At 37.8% G+C, this 17146-nt stretch overlaps 1 protein-coding gene and 2 pseudogenes across 2 annotated transcripts in view; all 3 read left to right on the top strand.

Moving 5' to 3' along the window:
• Positions 1-10371, top strand: part of LOC127420332 (gastrula zinc finger protein XlCGF8.2DB-like) — a 45817-nt gene extending 35446 nt beyond the window's left edge. Inside the window, exons 1-2 of one of the 2 annotated variants that reach the window (XM_051662543.1) lie at positions 1429-1514; positions 8509-10371. In XM_051662543.1, the coding sequence (XP_051518503.1) occupies positions 8514-9638 (1125 nt within the window). In that variant the 5' untranslated portion in view covers positions 1429-1514; positions 8509-8513 and the 3' untranslated portion in view covers positions 9639-10371. Of the gene's footprint in view, positions 1-1428; positions 1515-8508 lie in introns of those variants that run through there. The other variant, XM_051662544.1, reaches the window with a different exon arrangement.
• Positions 1-17146, top strand: part of LOC127420189 (gastrula zinc finger protein XlCGF57.1-like) — a 166324-nt pseudogene that overhangs the window by 108599 nt on the left and 40579 nt on the right.
• The window catches only part of LOC127420326 (zinc finger protein 501-like), a 47341-nt pseudogene that overhangs the window by 18378 nt on the left and 11817 nt on the right, over positions 1-17146 (top strand).

The raw sequence follows: 17146 nt of genomic DNA, 5'->3' as shown, positions 1-17146 counted from the left end.
GAGAGAGAAAAAAACACATAAGTCGCACTGACAGAGGTTGGATACGGCACTAGGACCCGAGAGCAGCCGCCCAGCCTACATTCACCGGTTCAGATGTCAAACGTGCTCTGTGGAGATTACAGTACCTCAGAATTTACACATTGAATCACTGTGTTTTTGGAATGGTTTAAAACAGGAGAATTTACTTTTAGTAATCATATGTAACAGTTTCTCATATTTTTTTAATTTAATTTATTTTTACAATAATGTAATAATAATAATTATATTTTAATTATTAATAATAAATAATTTTTAATTATCAATAATGATGGACCAAATATTTAAACTGGTTGCATAAAATACTTTGTAATGGCAAATATACTGAATTGGCAACTTTAAAACTCTCCTAACATCTCTATGCCTTCACTAAAATACCGCAAAAAAAAACGTATTTATTTATTGTCACTTACTTTTATTTTTAAAAAACACTATATTTATTGTTATTTATTATTTGATAATTTTCCATGGCACACCTGGCAATCTTTCACGGCACACTAGTGGGCACAGTGGTTGGGAAACACTGGTTTAGGTAGCCAAATTGTATTACAGAAGATTTGTCTGACATCTCTCAGACAGCCACAGTTTCTTCTCCTGTCTACCGCATTCACTGTCTTGGAGTGCGTGTGAAGAGGAATGGGGAGGGATGACAGCTGTTAACAGTAACAAAAATTTAAAATTAGAACTTTGTCAAGTTATTGCAAGTTATTGATTTATTACAAATAAATTGGACAATGCACAAGTAATTTAGTGATATCCCCGCAGATGTGGTCTTGACCGGTCTTGAAATAAAATCCCGAGTCCTCTTTGTCTGAGACCGAGACAAGACAGAGTAAAAATGTGGTCGATTCCGAGACGAGACAGAGACCTTCAAAAAGTGGCCAAGACCAATCTCGAGTACTACAACACTGGATATTGGTTTGAATGGAAACTGTCAGAGCAGTAAATCACAGGTCTTATTTGCAACACTAAAAAATGGTAAGGCCCCCCCCCCCCAGGTGTCTCCTGTGTGAAATCTCATGTGTTCATTAACATGGTGTTTAGGTTTCGGGTGATCCAATCACATGTGGTCAGCCCTAAATACAGATCTAAACAGGGTCTAGACCAACAGAATCCAGCCCAGTGTGTGTGTGTGTGTGTGTGTGTGTGTGTGTGTGTGTGTGTGTGTGTGTGTGTGTGTGTGTGTGTGTGTGTATAGATAGTAAATGTAGTGAAAGTCACCAAACCTCATTCCACTGAGATGAAGGGAACCATGTTTAATTAATGAAGCAAAGTTCAAAGAGGTTAAAAAAAGACCCCAACAGAAGATTAGGGTAAAGTAGAATAGATCACACATGTTGTAAGCAAAGGAAACAGTAGGTGGTGGTATGTGCCTGAGTCTCTAAAGAAGAAGAAGAAGAAGAAGAGGAACTCAAAAGTGGAGCATTGTGAATTGAAGTGTTTTTCTACTTTATTGTGTTGTGGGAAATCAAACTAAGGTAAATTTCATGAACGTTTCTAAAGTGTTTGTTATAATATTGTGACTGTACATGAATACACACATTACTGAGTTGAGATTGTGATTTTAGTGAAAATGTTTGTTTTTACTCCTTAACAGATATTAACATATAATCTTTTCTTAAGACTCTAAACGATTTTAATAATCTCTATGAACATCTGAAGGCAAACATGGCCAGTTTGTTTCCTGATATCAATATCATTAAAATAACATATATTACACTGGAGGAGAAATTTGTTCATAATATGTTCATAATTCTTGGAGGTCCAGACTTTAAAGCCCTTTTTTTCTACAGATGAAACAAGCAGAAATATCTGAATATCATGTTTAATTTCTGAAATATGAGCTCGTTAATTCCATCAGCTGATTGTAAATGAGTTCAGTGAATGCGATTATATGTTGAAGAAATCCTGTTATAGGTTAATATCAGACAATATTTCAGCTGTCAGGAATCTGTTCATTAGAATAGATCCATACCAATATATTTGCCTGTATATACAATTACTATATGCATATTGCCATCCAGACATGTAACTACAGTGTTTAATGCTACTAGAAACTATGAACATGGGAGATAATACAGACTGTAAATGCCTCAAGTGCCCATAAGTTAAAAGCTGGTGCTAAAAATAATTTCTTGATCTTTGTGTTGTTTTAAAGTAAAATATCTAGACATCCTTTTAACAAGAGCTGTTTACCAGAGAAACATTTTTTTCAAAAGATATTAACTTGTTTCCATACAACATATCTATAATAGGCGTTGACAATGGCTAATTATTTCTTTATCGTTGCAAGCATAAATTTTACCTATGCAATTTTGCTTCTCAATGTTTTAAATTGTTTTAATGGTGTTTTTTATAGAGAACTTAAATATTTTATTCTGGAAACAAAACAAAAAAAGATTATTAAAATGATTTTTGCTGTATCAAACTATTATATGAAATCATAATATTTTATTATGTCTGATATCATCGGATTACTGAAAGAGCTGTCTCTTTTGCTGTCTATTACCTCAGGATGTGATTTCTGTAAAAGAACACAATTCTGAGTGCCTGGCCTTTGGGAACCGAAAATATCACAAGCCACTAAATCCTCACTGTCATTGAAAATATGTTCCCTCTCCATGACCCTGTTTACACCTGGTAATAAGGTGCATCTCAGGGGATCCGATCACATGTGGTCAGGGGGAGACACATCGCTGTTTACACCGGGTTGCTTAAATACACCTTCTGTGACCACTTGTGTTCAGCTTTCGAAGGGAGGGTCTCTGAATGACAATCACTATGTCAGTGTGCTACTGGATGATGATAAACTGCAAAAGTCATAAAAGCGCAAATAAAGCCGGCGCTCTTTCTCCCAGATGCAGTTGAAATTTAATCTACAAATGCAACGTTTCAAACTAACTCTTTTTGGTTTTAGTAGAGTAACTATTAACCCGAGCTTCAGATGTGTGTGCTTCTCATCTGTGTCACTGCATGTTGACATGAGACACACTGAAGAAGATCCACGAAGTTTTCGTGCTTGTATGTATCTGCTTTTTCACATTTTCAGATCGGACAGTTCTTTCTTTTTAAAGCCGCTTGTATACTGGTTAAGTTTATACTCTTGTTTTAGCGGTATCAGGTGTAAACAGGGTCTAAGATACCATGGCAAAGTCTTCCAAAATCAGCTTTAGCGAGGGATGAGGCACAGACAATAAGGTAGGGTTGCAACGGTATGAGATTTTCACGATACGATATCCGTCTCAGAAAATATCATGGTATACAGTATTACACAATTATTATTATTTTTTTGGTTGAACAAATGCTTTATTATAATTGAAACTTGAAACCATTTATTTTAATGGAAGTATGTGTAAAAAAATTCTCCCTTTTGAAAATAAAATAAATAAATAGAATAAATAAGAAAGCTAACAAAATTATAATAATAAACCGATTTATAAACATATAGCATGTAACTATAACAGGTTATATAACTAAAGCATGTAAGTTTACATGTTAGCATAGCATGTTAAATTAACTACTAAATGAAAAATAACATCAGCTGTGTGAGTTTTTAAAGTAATGTCCTGTGATTATTAACAATTAACATATACTGTAGGTGCGCGGCAGCGCAGCCATACTGCTCCTGTCTGTATCTTTAACTCCGTGGTTCTCAACTGGTTTTGCTTCAGGACCCAGATTTTACATTGGAAATCAAGTGGCGACCCACCATAGTAAAAACGTAACCTGTATTTAATGTACACTGGGTCACATTTCCTTTTATGTTGCATAGTATTGTTCATGGTTTTCAAGTACAAGGACATGCATCAAGTGACATTATTTTTGTTGTTGACGTCAACAACAAAAGCGACAGGAAGTTTTCTCTACCTCCTTTTAAAAATTGAAGAGCATATTTACTTATATGAGCCCATTATTATCCCATTTGTTTCTTAATTTCAAACATAATTCAAACAGAACATACATATTACACAGGAGGAAAAGCTCCTCATTACCATGGTAAGGTCAGTGTAGCTAGACTTAATAGTAATAATAATAATAAATTATAGTATTTATGAAAAAATAAGTACTAGCTGAAACACATCTTATAATTTAATTATAATTATATATCACACATTATACATTTGCACATATACAGTGAAATTCTTTTTTTCACATATCCCAGCTAAGCTGGGGTCAGAGTGCAGGGTCAGCCATGATATGGCACCCCTGGAGCAGATAGGGTCAAGGGCCTTGCTCAAGGGCCCAACAGTGGCAACTTAGCAGTACTGGGGCTTGAACCCCCGACCTTCTGATCAGTAACCCAGAGCCTTAGCCGCTGAGCCACCACTGCCTTGAAACTTTAACTACAAATGCCACTGTTGATATAAAATGAGGTCTAATAGATTCTACCTTTAGATTATTTCATATGAAACTATAACATTTTGTCAAAATATAACAGTTACTTTTACTCATGTAAAATCGTGAAACAATTTAATAAAGGTGATGATGTATAATGAAACATAAAATGAGCGCATTGCACAGTGTTGCTCTTTTCCTCAGTGTGGTTTGGCATGTCAGGGCTGCCTACCGTTTGAGAGGTTCGACTTCCTCCGTAACACTTTAAACTTTAAACTAGAAAAGTCTCTCTAGAATTGAAATTGGTCACATCAGTTTTGAGGTCTGCGCTCCGCAATATTGAGGGAAGTCTGGTTGTTGCACGCACGCCAGAGATCGGAGCAGATCATTAGCGTGAGCTGGTTCCGTTACACTCATGCGAAAGTGCAGATGAGAAGCCTTTAGCCGACTGTGAGATTATCATTAAATCTGCCTCAGCAGTCCTAAATAGGCTATCACTTGGTCGGCCGCTGAAATATCTTCAATGAGAGAACCATGTCATTGTTCTTTCCCTGCTGTCCACGACCCAGTCTAGAACTGTGACCCACCAGTTGAGAAACACTGCTTTAACTCACACACACACTCACTTATGTCAGACTTGCTTCTCTCTGACATTTTCTCTGCTGCATATGTGTGTGTGGGGCAAGTTGACGAATCTGACAGGCAGTCGAGGAGGAAAGGAGATGCACATGTACAGGTGAGATTCTCTGTCCGGTTGCATTTCTTTCTCAATACCGTAGATAAGCAAATGTACATGGTATGATAACCGTCAATTTTCATACCGTGGTATAACGTGAAACCGGTATACCGCTGCAACCCTACAATAAGTTAAGCGGTGTTACCCTGTTTATGGAGAGAAATGTGCGGAAGGAATTAAGGTGGTGTTGAGGAGTGAAGGTGAGCCAACCTCTTCATGGACTTCCGAGGAATTCTTGAGTCATTTGGGAGAGACCATCCACATTCCTGTGTGCTGCCCCAACCCGGTGTTTCACTGTGAAGTGGTAGTCCTGGAGTGCAAGGAACCATCTTGCGTGTACTACTGGCTCTGAGACAAGGGAATTCTGCAGGGGGTTGAATGATTTTTCTGCAGCTTGGAACAGCACAAGCTTTTCGGGCTGCCCTTTCCTTGTCAGGTCTGTGAGGGAACAGGCTATAGAAGAAAAGTGAAGAATAAAACAGCGATAGTACCCGGCCAACCCCAGATAAGCACATACATACCTGGCTTTTTGTGGTGGGTCTTGGGAAGTTCTGAACAGCATTTTCTTTTCTTGTAGCATCAGATCTGGAACCCCAGGTAACGTACTTCTGATAATCCTAGATGGCACTTCTTTGTGTTGGCTGTCAGCAAGCCTTGCATAGCTCCAGTAGTACCTTTCGGAGATGGGAAAGGTGTTTTTCCCAGCTCTCTGAGTGGATAACCAAGGTGATTGAATTTGTTTTTCTGTGAAGGAGAGAGCTGTTCTCCTAAAGCATCCACTGGGGTTCTATCAGCGGCCAGGACAATGTGCGTTGGTACAGACTCCACCCACTTCTCAAGAAGATTAACTTAGTAAAGTTATGTTCTTCGTTGTCCTGGTTTGTGGACTTTGTAGTTAATTGGCCCCACCTTCTCCACTATGGTATAGGGTCCCTGTCAGGAAGCCAAAAAAATTTGCGTTAGCTGACGGTAAATATACAAGGACCCTATCTCCGTGTTGAAACTCACGGACTTGGGTGATGCGGTTGTATACCCGCTGTGAACACGATGGGCATCTAGTAGGTGTTACCAGACAAGGGGCGTGACTCTGTCTATACTGTTCCGCATGGTTGTTGCTCCCAGGCCTCTTTAGCCACATCTAGCAAACCACAGAGTTAGCGCCCAAACAACAGTTTGAATGGAGTGAACCCCGTGGAGGCCTGGGGAGTTTCTCTTACTCCGAACAGGACATACGGGAACATGAGGTCCCGGTTGCGCCGATCCTCGGCGACTACCTGGCGGAGCATTCTGTTTAGGGTCTGATTGAACCTATCTATAAGTCCATCTATAAGGTGAGCGAATACTTTTGGCAATATAGTGTATATACTGTAGCAACAGCAAAAGACGACAGATATTTTTAGTTAAATCTGACAGTATAAGCATTATAAGTTCAAAAGACTTAAACTTATATCCTGTCCTCTGAGTAACACCAAAAATTTCACTGCAGATTGCAGCAACACCTCCTCCTCGACCCTTCAGACGAGGCTCATGTTTATAACAATAATATCTTGGGGGAGTAGACTCATTTAAACTAATGTATTCATCCGGTTTATGCCAGGTTTCAGTCAAACAGAGTGCATCCAAACTATTATCCGTAATAATTTCATTTACATTTAGTGCTTTGGTTGAAAGAGATCTCATGTTTAGTAGCCCTAACTTTATATGGTGTTTATCTTAAATGTTTTTGTTATTTTCAAGTTTTACTTTAATAATTTTTTTCTAAATGATTTAGTGAGGTGTTTGTGTTTGGTAGATCGGGGAACAGACACAGTCTCTATGTGATATCTAGGTGATACAGTCTCTATGTGTTGTTGTTTATGTGACCTGTGTGACATCTCAAGACAGCTAGCAGACGTTCGGATTAGCCAGTTTGTCTGCTTCCTGACCTGGGGAGTTAGTCAAATACTATCACTATTAAGACAATGAGCCAAATTTCTTGAGAGGAGAGCGGCACCTTCCCTGGAGGGATGGAGTCCATCTCACTTTAGCAGGTCTGGTCTACCCCAAAAACTCTTCCAATTGTCTATAAATCCTATGCTACACTAATCTACAATAAACTTTGTCACCACAACGAGCAGGGAGGGGTCAGAGCATATTACAATGTCTGACATTGTTTTTGCAAGTTCACACACATCTTTAATATTATCTCTTGTGATCTCCCACTGGCAGAGTCGGACATTGTTAGTGCCGACATGAAAAACAGTTTTAGAAAATCTACATTTTGCATAAGCACTTGCAAATTTTATTTGATGTCAGATGCCCAAAATGCATTTAACAATAGTGGCTGAAGTCTCCATGTTCCTTACAATAGAATCACCTATTACCAGGGTGCTTTCAACATGATTCTCAGTGGGTGCATCACTGAGTGGGGAGAATCAATTGGAAACCCTAAAAGGAATTGGAGAGTGGTGTTGCTGACAAACATCATAATCGCTAATCTTGTCAGTCAGAGAAACATTTGTCAGATAAGTTGAAACGTACATGGTATGTTTTTTGATGGGATTTGACTGGTCTCTGGGTAAAGTCGAGACCAAGTCCAAATGCTCCCAAATCCATGACAAAACTAAGACCATAAAATTATGGTCTCGAGTACTACAACACTGATGAATACCTCGAGATGTCGAGAATTGCGTGCGCAGAACACACTGAGCTGCCTGGCTAAATTATAAACAATGCTAAAAGCATATCAAGCTCGCGTTCTAAAATTTTCAATGCAGGGAAAACCCTGACAGGGCAAAATTTGGTCACACATTCCTGTGCTTGACTTGAATCAATACTGGGATTTAAAAATTGATATCGGGAACGTTCAAATATAAATTGCAAAGCATCGCAAAATCTATATTTCTACTGACCTCTAACATTAACTTCTTTCAGTTTTGAATACTTGATACTGATTTTAAACTCTTGTTTTCATTTTTAACTTTGTTATATTGTATTTATTTGTTCTGTTTTTTTTTTTTTTTTTTTTTTTTTACTTGTTTCTTTATTACTCACTGTTTACATCCTGAACAATTACTTGAAAATGATAAAAAAAAATGTTTACTTAAAATAATTAGTATTCATTTTTTGCTTTGGTATTGAATCGTAAAATTTTACTGATAAAGGTACAAACTACTGAAATTTTGGTATCATGAGAACAATGTAGATCTTATACTATAATACTTACTATAATAACATTATGAAAGTAGATCTCTTGCCATAGAAGTTTGAGCACACTTGGCATAAATATATACATCTTGCACTCCAAAAATCAAAAATATATACTAAACATTTGTGTTCTGCCATTAAATTGGGGTTCAGTTTGATGTTTCACATTTGTCCTTCTTGAATAGGTTTTTGACAGTTTACTGTGTTCATTGTAGAGCTGATGGAAGTGAAAGAGGAACATCAAGAACTGAATGAAGTGGAGGAGAAACGTCAGTATCAGAAACATCATAATTTCACAACTGGAATAAAATCCTTGAGTGGCTCGAAGACTAAGAATTTATCACCAAAATATCCTCAAAGAAGAGCATCCAAGAAATCTCTTACCTGTTCTCAGTGTGGAAAAAGTTTCACTTCTAAAAGCAATCTTAATAAACACATGAGAATTCACACTGGAGAAAAGCCTTTCTCATGCCTTCAGTGTGGAAAAGGTTTTATTCAAAAAGAACAGCTTAATGTACACATGAGAATTCACACTGGAGAGAAGCCTTTCTCATGCCATCAGTGTGGAAAAGGCTTTATTCAAAAAGATAGCCTTAATATACACATGAGAGCTCACACTGGAGAGAGGCCTTTCTCATGCTGTCAGTGTGGAAAAGGTTTTAATCAAAAAGATAGCCTTAATAAGCACATGAGAGCTCACACTGGAGAGAAGCCTTACACGTGCCATCAGTGTGGAGGAAGTTTTGCATATGCAACTAGTCTCAAGAATCATCTCCGCTGTCACTCTGGAGAAAGACCATTTGAATGTGATGAATGTGGTAAAACATTTGTTTTAAATTCAGGCTTAAAACAACATCTGAAAACTCACACAAATGAGAAGCCTTACAAGTGTTCTTTTTGTAGAAAGAGTTTTGCACGCCTGTCCTATTTTAAAGAACACCAGAAAATACATACCGGTGTGGGTGCTCATATGTGTTTTGAATGTGGAAAGACCTTTATTACAGCTGGCATATTGAAACATCACCAAATAATTCATACTGGAGAAAAACCTTACAAGTGCTCACACTGTGGAAAGAGTTTCACTCTGTCAGGAAACCTGAAAACACACGAGAGAATTCATACTGGAGAGAAACCTCACAAGTGCTCCCACTGTGGAAAGACTTTCACCCGGTCAGAAAACCTGAAAAAACACAAGAGAATTCATAATGGAGAGACACCATACCACTGCTCTTTATGTGGGAGGAGTTTCAAACATTCAAGTCATCTACAGAGACATGTAAAAAAGAATTGCCCGAGTTATCATAGTGAGCAAAATTCATCTTCAGGTCCAACAACATCAAATTAATAGTTTGAAATTCAGAAAACCCTAAAGACTGATTTTCTCCCAAGAGAGCAGCATCATCTAAGAAAGTAACATAAGACATTTAAAGTCTTTGTGTTGATACAGAATTTTGTCAGAATGCTTTTCTGTTATGTGTGGGCTAAATTTTCGTTTTTTAGAAACTAAGGATGTTACAGTCAATCGGCCACTTAACAGTATTGGCCCTCTAATCACTTCCTATGACTCGATCGGTGGTCTCATAATTTGGCCAATCACAAAGGCAGCAAAAGACCCAAGGATCCTTTAAGACATCAGTATCACTGTCATGTAATCACAGGTGTGTGGATCATTGGCCAAATGTTGTAACACAAAAAACTTGATTCGCCAGTAAAGAATGATTCAGTGTGAGAGGAATGGCAAATATGAAAATCTTGTGTGAATCCTGTTTCACACGGGACACTTTCCCTTGTCATGCTACATTTCTGTAAGCCACCACCAGTTCAGCTGCAGATGTTGAGGTCTCCTTATTGCACCTCAAAAAAAAGAAAAAGTTGTCACTTGGAGCAAAGCTCCAAATCATGTGACTGATTCAAAGTGGGCCACACCCTCTGAATGTATGAAGAGAAGCAATGAACAGACAGCATGCAAATATCATGTAATTTACAAGAATTGTATGATGATCCCTAAATGAAAACATGATCCGGAGGCTGCTAAACAAAAAACAAATCAAGCACGCAAACATTGACTCACGATGCAGGTATAGGAGTGGTCATCTGTATAGAGTGATTATAGCATCATTTAACTGTGTGAACGTTAGGTGTTTTGGTCACTAAATGATGTAACCCTACTGTTCCCTTTTGGGCATAGATACAGTATAATGATAACACGGGTTACAAGATGAGGTGTATTCAAACATCTTTATTGAATTACGATCAAACAGAATTAACAGTAGCACCTGTTCAGTTCACAACAGGGGCATCACTAGACCCCTTTTACTATCATGAGCCCTAGTAAAATGTAATGATAGAGATTACCATATGCAGATATGAAGAAAATGCATTCCTGTTAATTTTAGGTGATAATTTACATGATTTAAAACATGTAGGTTGATTGTGATGCCAGCTGAAGTGAACGTTTCCTAAGTAGTGATCTATCCATTCACCGCTCGTGCTCTTCTGTTGTTTTCCCCCTGGAATGAAACCTCATTTGCAGAGATGTTATTACTAGCTGACTCAAGTGAAGAGGAAGACTGAAAGGTAAACAGTGTGTTAATGAGTAACTATTTGTGTTTCACTGAATGAGTTTTTCATGGATATTCTGTTTTGCATTTTCCTCTGCACAGATTTGTTTGATAACATAAGCCTGTTAACTGACCTGAATAACTATAAAAGAACGCCTGCTAATGTCTTGCTTCTATCATAATGTGATTTATTCATAAATGAAAGCTATTTGTAGTGATTTAGTAACTTAGGGAGCTACTGGCTAGGTTGATTTTTCACTGAAACGTTAGATTTGAACGAGAACATCTTAGTTGCCGCCTGTCATGGCTAAACTCATCACCACAATGTCCTTCCAAAGGCCTCTGTCCCAAGTCAGAAGAACCCACCCTCATGTCTTTACAATGTTCTTGTGCTGTGATATGGTGTTTCTGTATGGTTGCTGAGATGCAGGGTCATATTGAAAAGCTGCTTGCTAGCCTGAGTTAAATGAGCCCAACCCCATGTCTCTATGATAATTCTGGTGCTGAGAAATAGGTGTTGCTACGCGGTTGCTAGTGTGCTCTTGAAGATTGCTAGGGTGTAGGCTGATTCTTAATGTCTGCTTGTGAGTCAGAAGAGCAATCTAATTATTGTTTACATAGTTTCTGCCAAAATACCATAATTACTGCAGTTATTATTACTAGTCCTTAACTTTTACATTCATATGGTAAGACTTTCAAACTATGTAAGAAGATTATAGAATCTTTGTCTTCTGAATAATACCTCGTTACCACAGTGTTATTGTAGAGACACCTGTAAATAAACATTTTGCCTTGGTACATGTATTTAAGGGCAACAAAATATGATGCTTTGAGAAAAAAAAATGTCTTATTCCAGTTTAAACAATGTAATTGATTAATTTGAGTTTTAGCGAGTTAAATCTTATTTTTATATATAGAGTCATGTGAAAAAGAAAGTACACCCTCCTTGAATTCTATGGTTTTACGTATCAGTATATAATACAAATCATCTAGTCTTTAGCAGGTTTTAAAATTAGGTAAATACAACCTCAGATGAACAACAACACATGACATATTACACCAAAGCCAAAATGGAGAAGCCATGTGTGAAAAACTAAGTACACCCTTACTGCTTCCAAAGGAATTAAGAGGCTAAGTAGTAGCCAGGTGCTGCTAATCAAATGCCCTTGATTAATTGATCATCAGCAAGTGTGACCACCTCTATAAAAGCCGAAGTTTTAGCAGTTTGCTGGTCTGGAGCATTCAGGTGTGTGTTAACACAATGCCAAGGAGGAAAGACATCAGCAATGATCTTAGAGAAGCAATTGTTGCTACCCATCAATCTGGGAAGGGTTATGAGGCCATTTCCAAACAATTTAAAGTCCATCATTCTACAGTGAGAAAGATTATTCACAAGTGGAAAACATTCAAGACAGTTGCCAATCTTCCCAGGAGTGGACAGCCCAGCAACTTCACCCCAAGGTTAAACTGTGCAATGCTTGGAGAAATTGCAAAAAACCCAAGAGTTACATCTCAGATTCTACAGGCCCTCAGTTAGCATGTTAAATGTTAAAGTTCATGACAGTACAATTAGAAAAAGACTGAACGAGTATGGTTTGTTTGGAAGGGTTGCCAGGAGAAAGCCTCTTCTCTCTAAAAAGAACATGGCAGCACGGCTTAGGTTTGCAAAGTTGCATCTGAATAACTAGACAAGACTTCTGGAACAACATCCTTTGGACAGATAAGACCAAAGTGGAGATGTGTGGCCATAATGCACAGCGCCACGTTTGCAAACACAGCATATCAGCACAAACACCTCATACCAACTGTCAAGCACAGTGGTGGAAGGGTGAAGATTTGGGCTTGTTTTGCAGCCACAGGACCTGGGTGCCTTACAGTCATTGAGTCGACCATAAACTCCTCTGTATACCATAGTATTCTAGAGTCAAATGTGAGGCCATCTGTCCGACAGCTAAAGCTTGGCCGAAATTGTGTCATGCAACAGGACAATGATCCCAACCACACCAGCAAATCTACAACAGAATAGCTGTCAAGAAAAGAATCAAGGTGTTGCAATGGCCCAGTCAAAGTCCAGACCTCAACCTGATTGAAATGCTGTGGTGGGACCTTAAGAGAGCTGTGCATAAACAAATGCCCACAAACCTCAATGAACTAAAGCAATGTTGTAAAGAAGAGTGGGCCAAAATTCCTCCACAACGATGTGAGAGACTGATAAAGTCATACAGAAAACGATTACTTGAAGTTATTGCTGCTAAAGGTGTTTCTACAAGCTATTTAATCATAAGGTGTAGTTTCTTTTTCACTTAACTGTATATCTATAATTTGAGAATGTGTTTGTATTCATGTTCAAGTGTTTTTAAGTCTTTGAAAAAAAGATTTGTCATAAAAGTGTATAAATAAACGGATATAGCAAATACAGTATATTGTACGGTGTTGTATTAGTTTGGGTTCCAGGTAAACACAACATTTCTTATTTCTGTCCTATAAGAAAGCTTAAGAACCCCTGCCTTAAATACATCTTTAGCAACTTTATACTTGCATCTATGAGATTTTCAAATTGAAAATGTGAAAGCATTTTAATCATATTTATATAAATAAGTTACATTTAGAATTTTGTTCAACTTTGAATATTTCTATATCAACTTGTCTTGTCTGGTGTGTGTATAAATATTGTCTGATGTCACTATTAAAGCCCATCATTCATAATCTGAGGATCTGTCTGCTGTTTAATTTGCATTTATTAACGAAGATTTTGGTATTTAGAGAAATAATGTCTCTACTGTGGGTGTGTCTTCAATGTAAATGACTCCCTCCTGAATCTATTCCTATTGTTTACCATTGGATAATGTTTATTCTGTTTATTCTGGTCTGGATAATCACATGTATTCATTAACATGGTGTTTAGGTTTCGGGTGATCTGATCACATGTGGTCAGCCCTAAATACAGATCTAAACAGGGTCTAGACCAACAGAATCCAGTCCAGTTTGTGTGTGTGTGTGTGTGTGTGTGTGTGTGTGTGTGTGTGTGTGTGTGTATAGATAGTAAATGTAGGGAAAATCACCAAACCTCATTCCACTGAGATGAAGGGAACCATGTTTTTTTTTTAAATAAGCAAAGTTCAAAGGGGTCAGAAAAAGACCCCAACAGAAGATTAGGGTAAAGTAGAATAGATCACACATGTTGTAAGCAAAGGAAACAGTAGGTGGTGGTATGTGCCTGAGTCTCTAAAGAAGAAGAAGAAGAAGAAGAAGAAGAAGAGGAACTCAAAAGTGGAGCATTGTGAATTTAAGTGTTTTTCTACTTTATTGTGTTGTGGGAAGTCAAACTAAGGTAAATTTCATGAACGTTTCTAAAGTTTTTGTTATAATATTGTGACTGTACATGAATACACACATTACTGAGTTGAGATTGTGATTTTAGTGAAAATGTTTTTACTCCTTAACAGATATTAACATATAATCTTTTCATTAGACTCGAAACGATTTTAATAATCTCTATGAACATCTGAAGGCAAACATGGCCAGTTTGTTTCCTGATATCAATATCATTAAAACAACATATATTAACTGGAGGAGAAATTTGTTCATAATATGTTCATAATTCTTGGAGGTCCAGACTTTAAAGCCCTTTTTTCTACAGATGAATCAAGCAGAAATATCTGAATATCATGTTTAATTTCTGAAATATGAGCTCGTTAATTCCATCAGCTGATTGTAAATGAGTTCAGTGAATGCGATTATATGTTGAAGAAATCCTGTTATAGGTTAATATCAGACAATATTTCAGCTGTCAGGAATCTGTTCATTAGAATAGATCTATACCAATATATTTATGTAGCCTAATGACACATTATCCATCAGTGCCAGCTTCTGCCAACCAGTGAGAGATTAAACCCCTATCATTCACTGCACAGAGCGAACAACACAAAGCTGAACTCTTTGTGCTTGTGCGACACATTTAAAGTGTAGAGATGCGCTTGATGCCAAGTTGGCACTCAGTGGGTCACGAGAATGGTTTGTCAACTATCTTGGCTGCGTGCCAACCCCTCTGCGTGGCAAAGGTGGCACGTGTGCCTTTGGTTGTCGACCCCTGGGCAAGCCTTTTACACTACTCCTCAACGTACATGCAGTCCGTTCCCTAACCCATATAATTATATGATTAAATGTATAATTATATAATGATCTTTTGGGGTTTGATAAATGTCAGTGCATTATAATCATGATGTATTTGTGTTCAGATGTTCATCATGAGAGAGCAGGTGGATGTGATCTGTGCTGGAGAACAGCAGATGCTGCAGACACCAGTGAAGATGAAGATGTGTTCAGTGAAGCTGCTGGACTGCAGGAATCTGATGAAGATGAGAGGAGAAACCACAGCAGAAGAACAACAACAGAGTGATTCAGGTATGTTTCATCTTTTTAATGTTGTTTTACATTCATAAGTCAATCATCTTACTGTATTGTGCATAACAAAGGTCGAGTTATGAAATAACTATAGTATAAGCTATAGTTATAGTTGTCAAAAATACCACTATCGTTTCATAATCATTTTATTACACTGAAAATCTTCATTGCATGACCACACAAGTGGGACTGTGGAAGACGTCAATCAGTTTATATCATAACCGAAACAGAGATACAGCTTCATTGTTATGGAATAAGGTAGTTAGGGACTAGTTGTTACGTTACACAAAGCACAGTGTTTTCACAACAAGTGTTTTTCGTGCAATGTGCAAACACGTAAATTCAAAAAGTCAAATTGCAAACATTAAAAAAGTATAAAGTGCGAAACTTACAACTTGCAGATCTGAAGTTGGGTCAGAGAGAGTTTGTAACGATCCATCCTTGATCATTAGCTTTGAAGCAAATCCAGCCTTGTGTTGACCATCGTTAATGAAGCAGTCCGAGTTTGCACAAGTGGCTCTAGCGAGGAGATAAATATGGCAGACTGTTCACTGCTCACTCAGGTTTTAATGAGGGCGGATCTAAGCTACTAAGATCTCTTCGCCAGCCGTGAGCGGTACCTTTCCCTTTTTGATGTCAGAAGGGGCTGCGAACCTGAATGGCTCATTTGGAGACACTGTTTTTCTTGATGGGGAAGGGAAAGAAACGAGGGGATGGACTTTTACCATATATGTACATAATACGTTCCCTTTTAAAAATATTTAAACCATGTTCAGCAGGGGAGCCAGTTGCTCTCTGGATATACAGCATGGATATGATGCAAATATTATTTATCTTTGTGTAATTCAAGTCATGGTTTAAATTAGTAAAATGAGTAATGTAGATGTTGGTGGGCAAACTAAAGGATTTTGTATGAACTGTGAGATTAATGACTAAGTTTCTTTGAAGTCCATCCTGAATTAACTGCAGAAGTGCACATAGATGCAGTGTCTTGTGTTATTTGGCTGGTGAAGGCTTTAGTTGACAGTAATTTATTGTCTATGTATTCCATTTTAAGATAATTTAGTCCATCCTATGACAGATATGATGCAGGCAGAGGTCAGTGGAGTGCCTCGTAGTCTGACAGGAAGTTTGGCAGTTCATTTCAGTTCAAGTCCATCCTGAGTCTGAGGTTCAGGCAGTGGCCAATGAAGTGTGCCATGTATTACGGTTGGGCTTGGCAGCCGTTCATCTTCTGTGAAGTCCATTGTAGTGCAGAGTTATAGAATATGAGAAGTTATTCCAGCTCCAGCAGTCTAATGCAGAATACAGTGCTGTGAAAAAGTATCTGAATTCTTCTGTTTTTCAAACAAAACCTAACATAAAACAAAGGCAATCTGAGTAAATACATAATACAGTTTTTAAATGATAATGTTATTTATTGAAGCAAAAAAAGTCCAAAACATATATTACCCATGTGAAAAACTAACTGCCCCCTTAAACCTAATAGCTGATTGTGCCACTTTTAGCAGCAACAACTGCAACCAAACACTTCCTATAACTGGAGATCAGTCTTTCACAATGCTGTAGAGGAATTTTGGCCCACTCTTCTTTGCAGAACTGCTTTAGTTCAGCCACATTTGAGGGTTTTCACGCTTAAACTGCCCATTTAAGGTCCTGCAACAGCATCTCAATCGGGTTCAAGTCAGGACATTGACTAGGCCACCCCAAAACTTTAATTTAGCTTCTTTTGAGCCATTCAGAAGTGGACTTACTCCTATGCTTTAGATCATTGTCTTACTGCATAATCCAGCTGCGCTTGAGCTTCACTTCACTGACTGATGATCGAAAGTTCTCCTTTAGGATTTTCTAGTAGAGAGCAAAATTCACGTTTCCCTCAATTATTGCA

This window comes from Myxocyprinus asiaticus, chromosome 29 (assembly GCF_019703515.2).
Source record: "Myxocyprinus asiaticus isolate MX2 ecotype Aquarium Trade chromosome 29, UBuf_Myxa_2, whole genome shotgun sequence".
In the NCBI taxonomy this organism is placed as follows: Eukaryota; Metazoa; Chordata; class Actinopteri; order Cypriniformes; family Catostomidae; genus Myxocyprinus; species Myxocyprinus asiaticus.
This window is presented reverse-complemented; position numbering and strand designations above follow the sequence as displayed.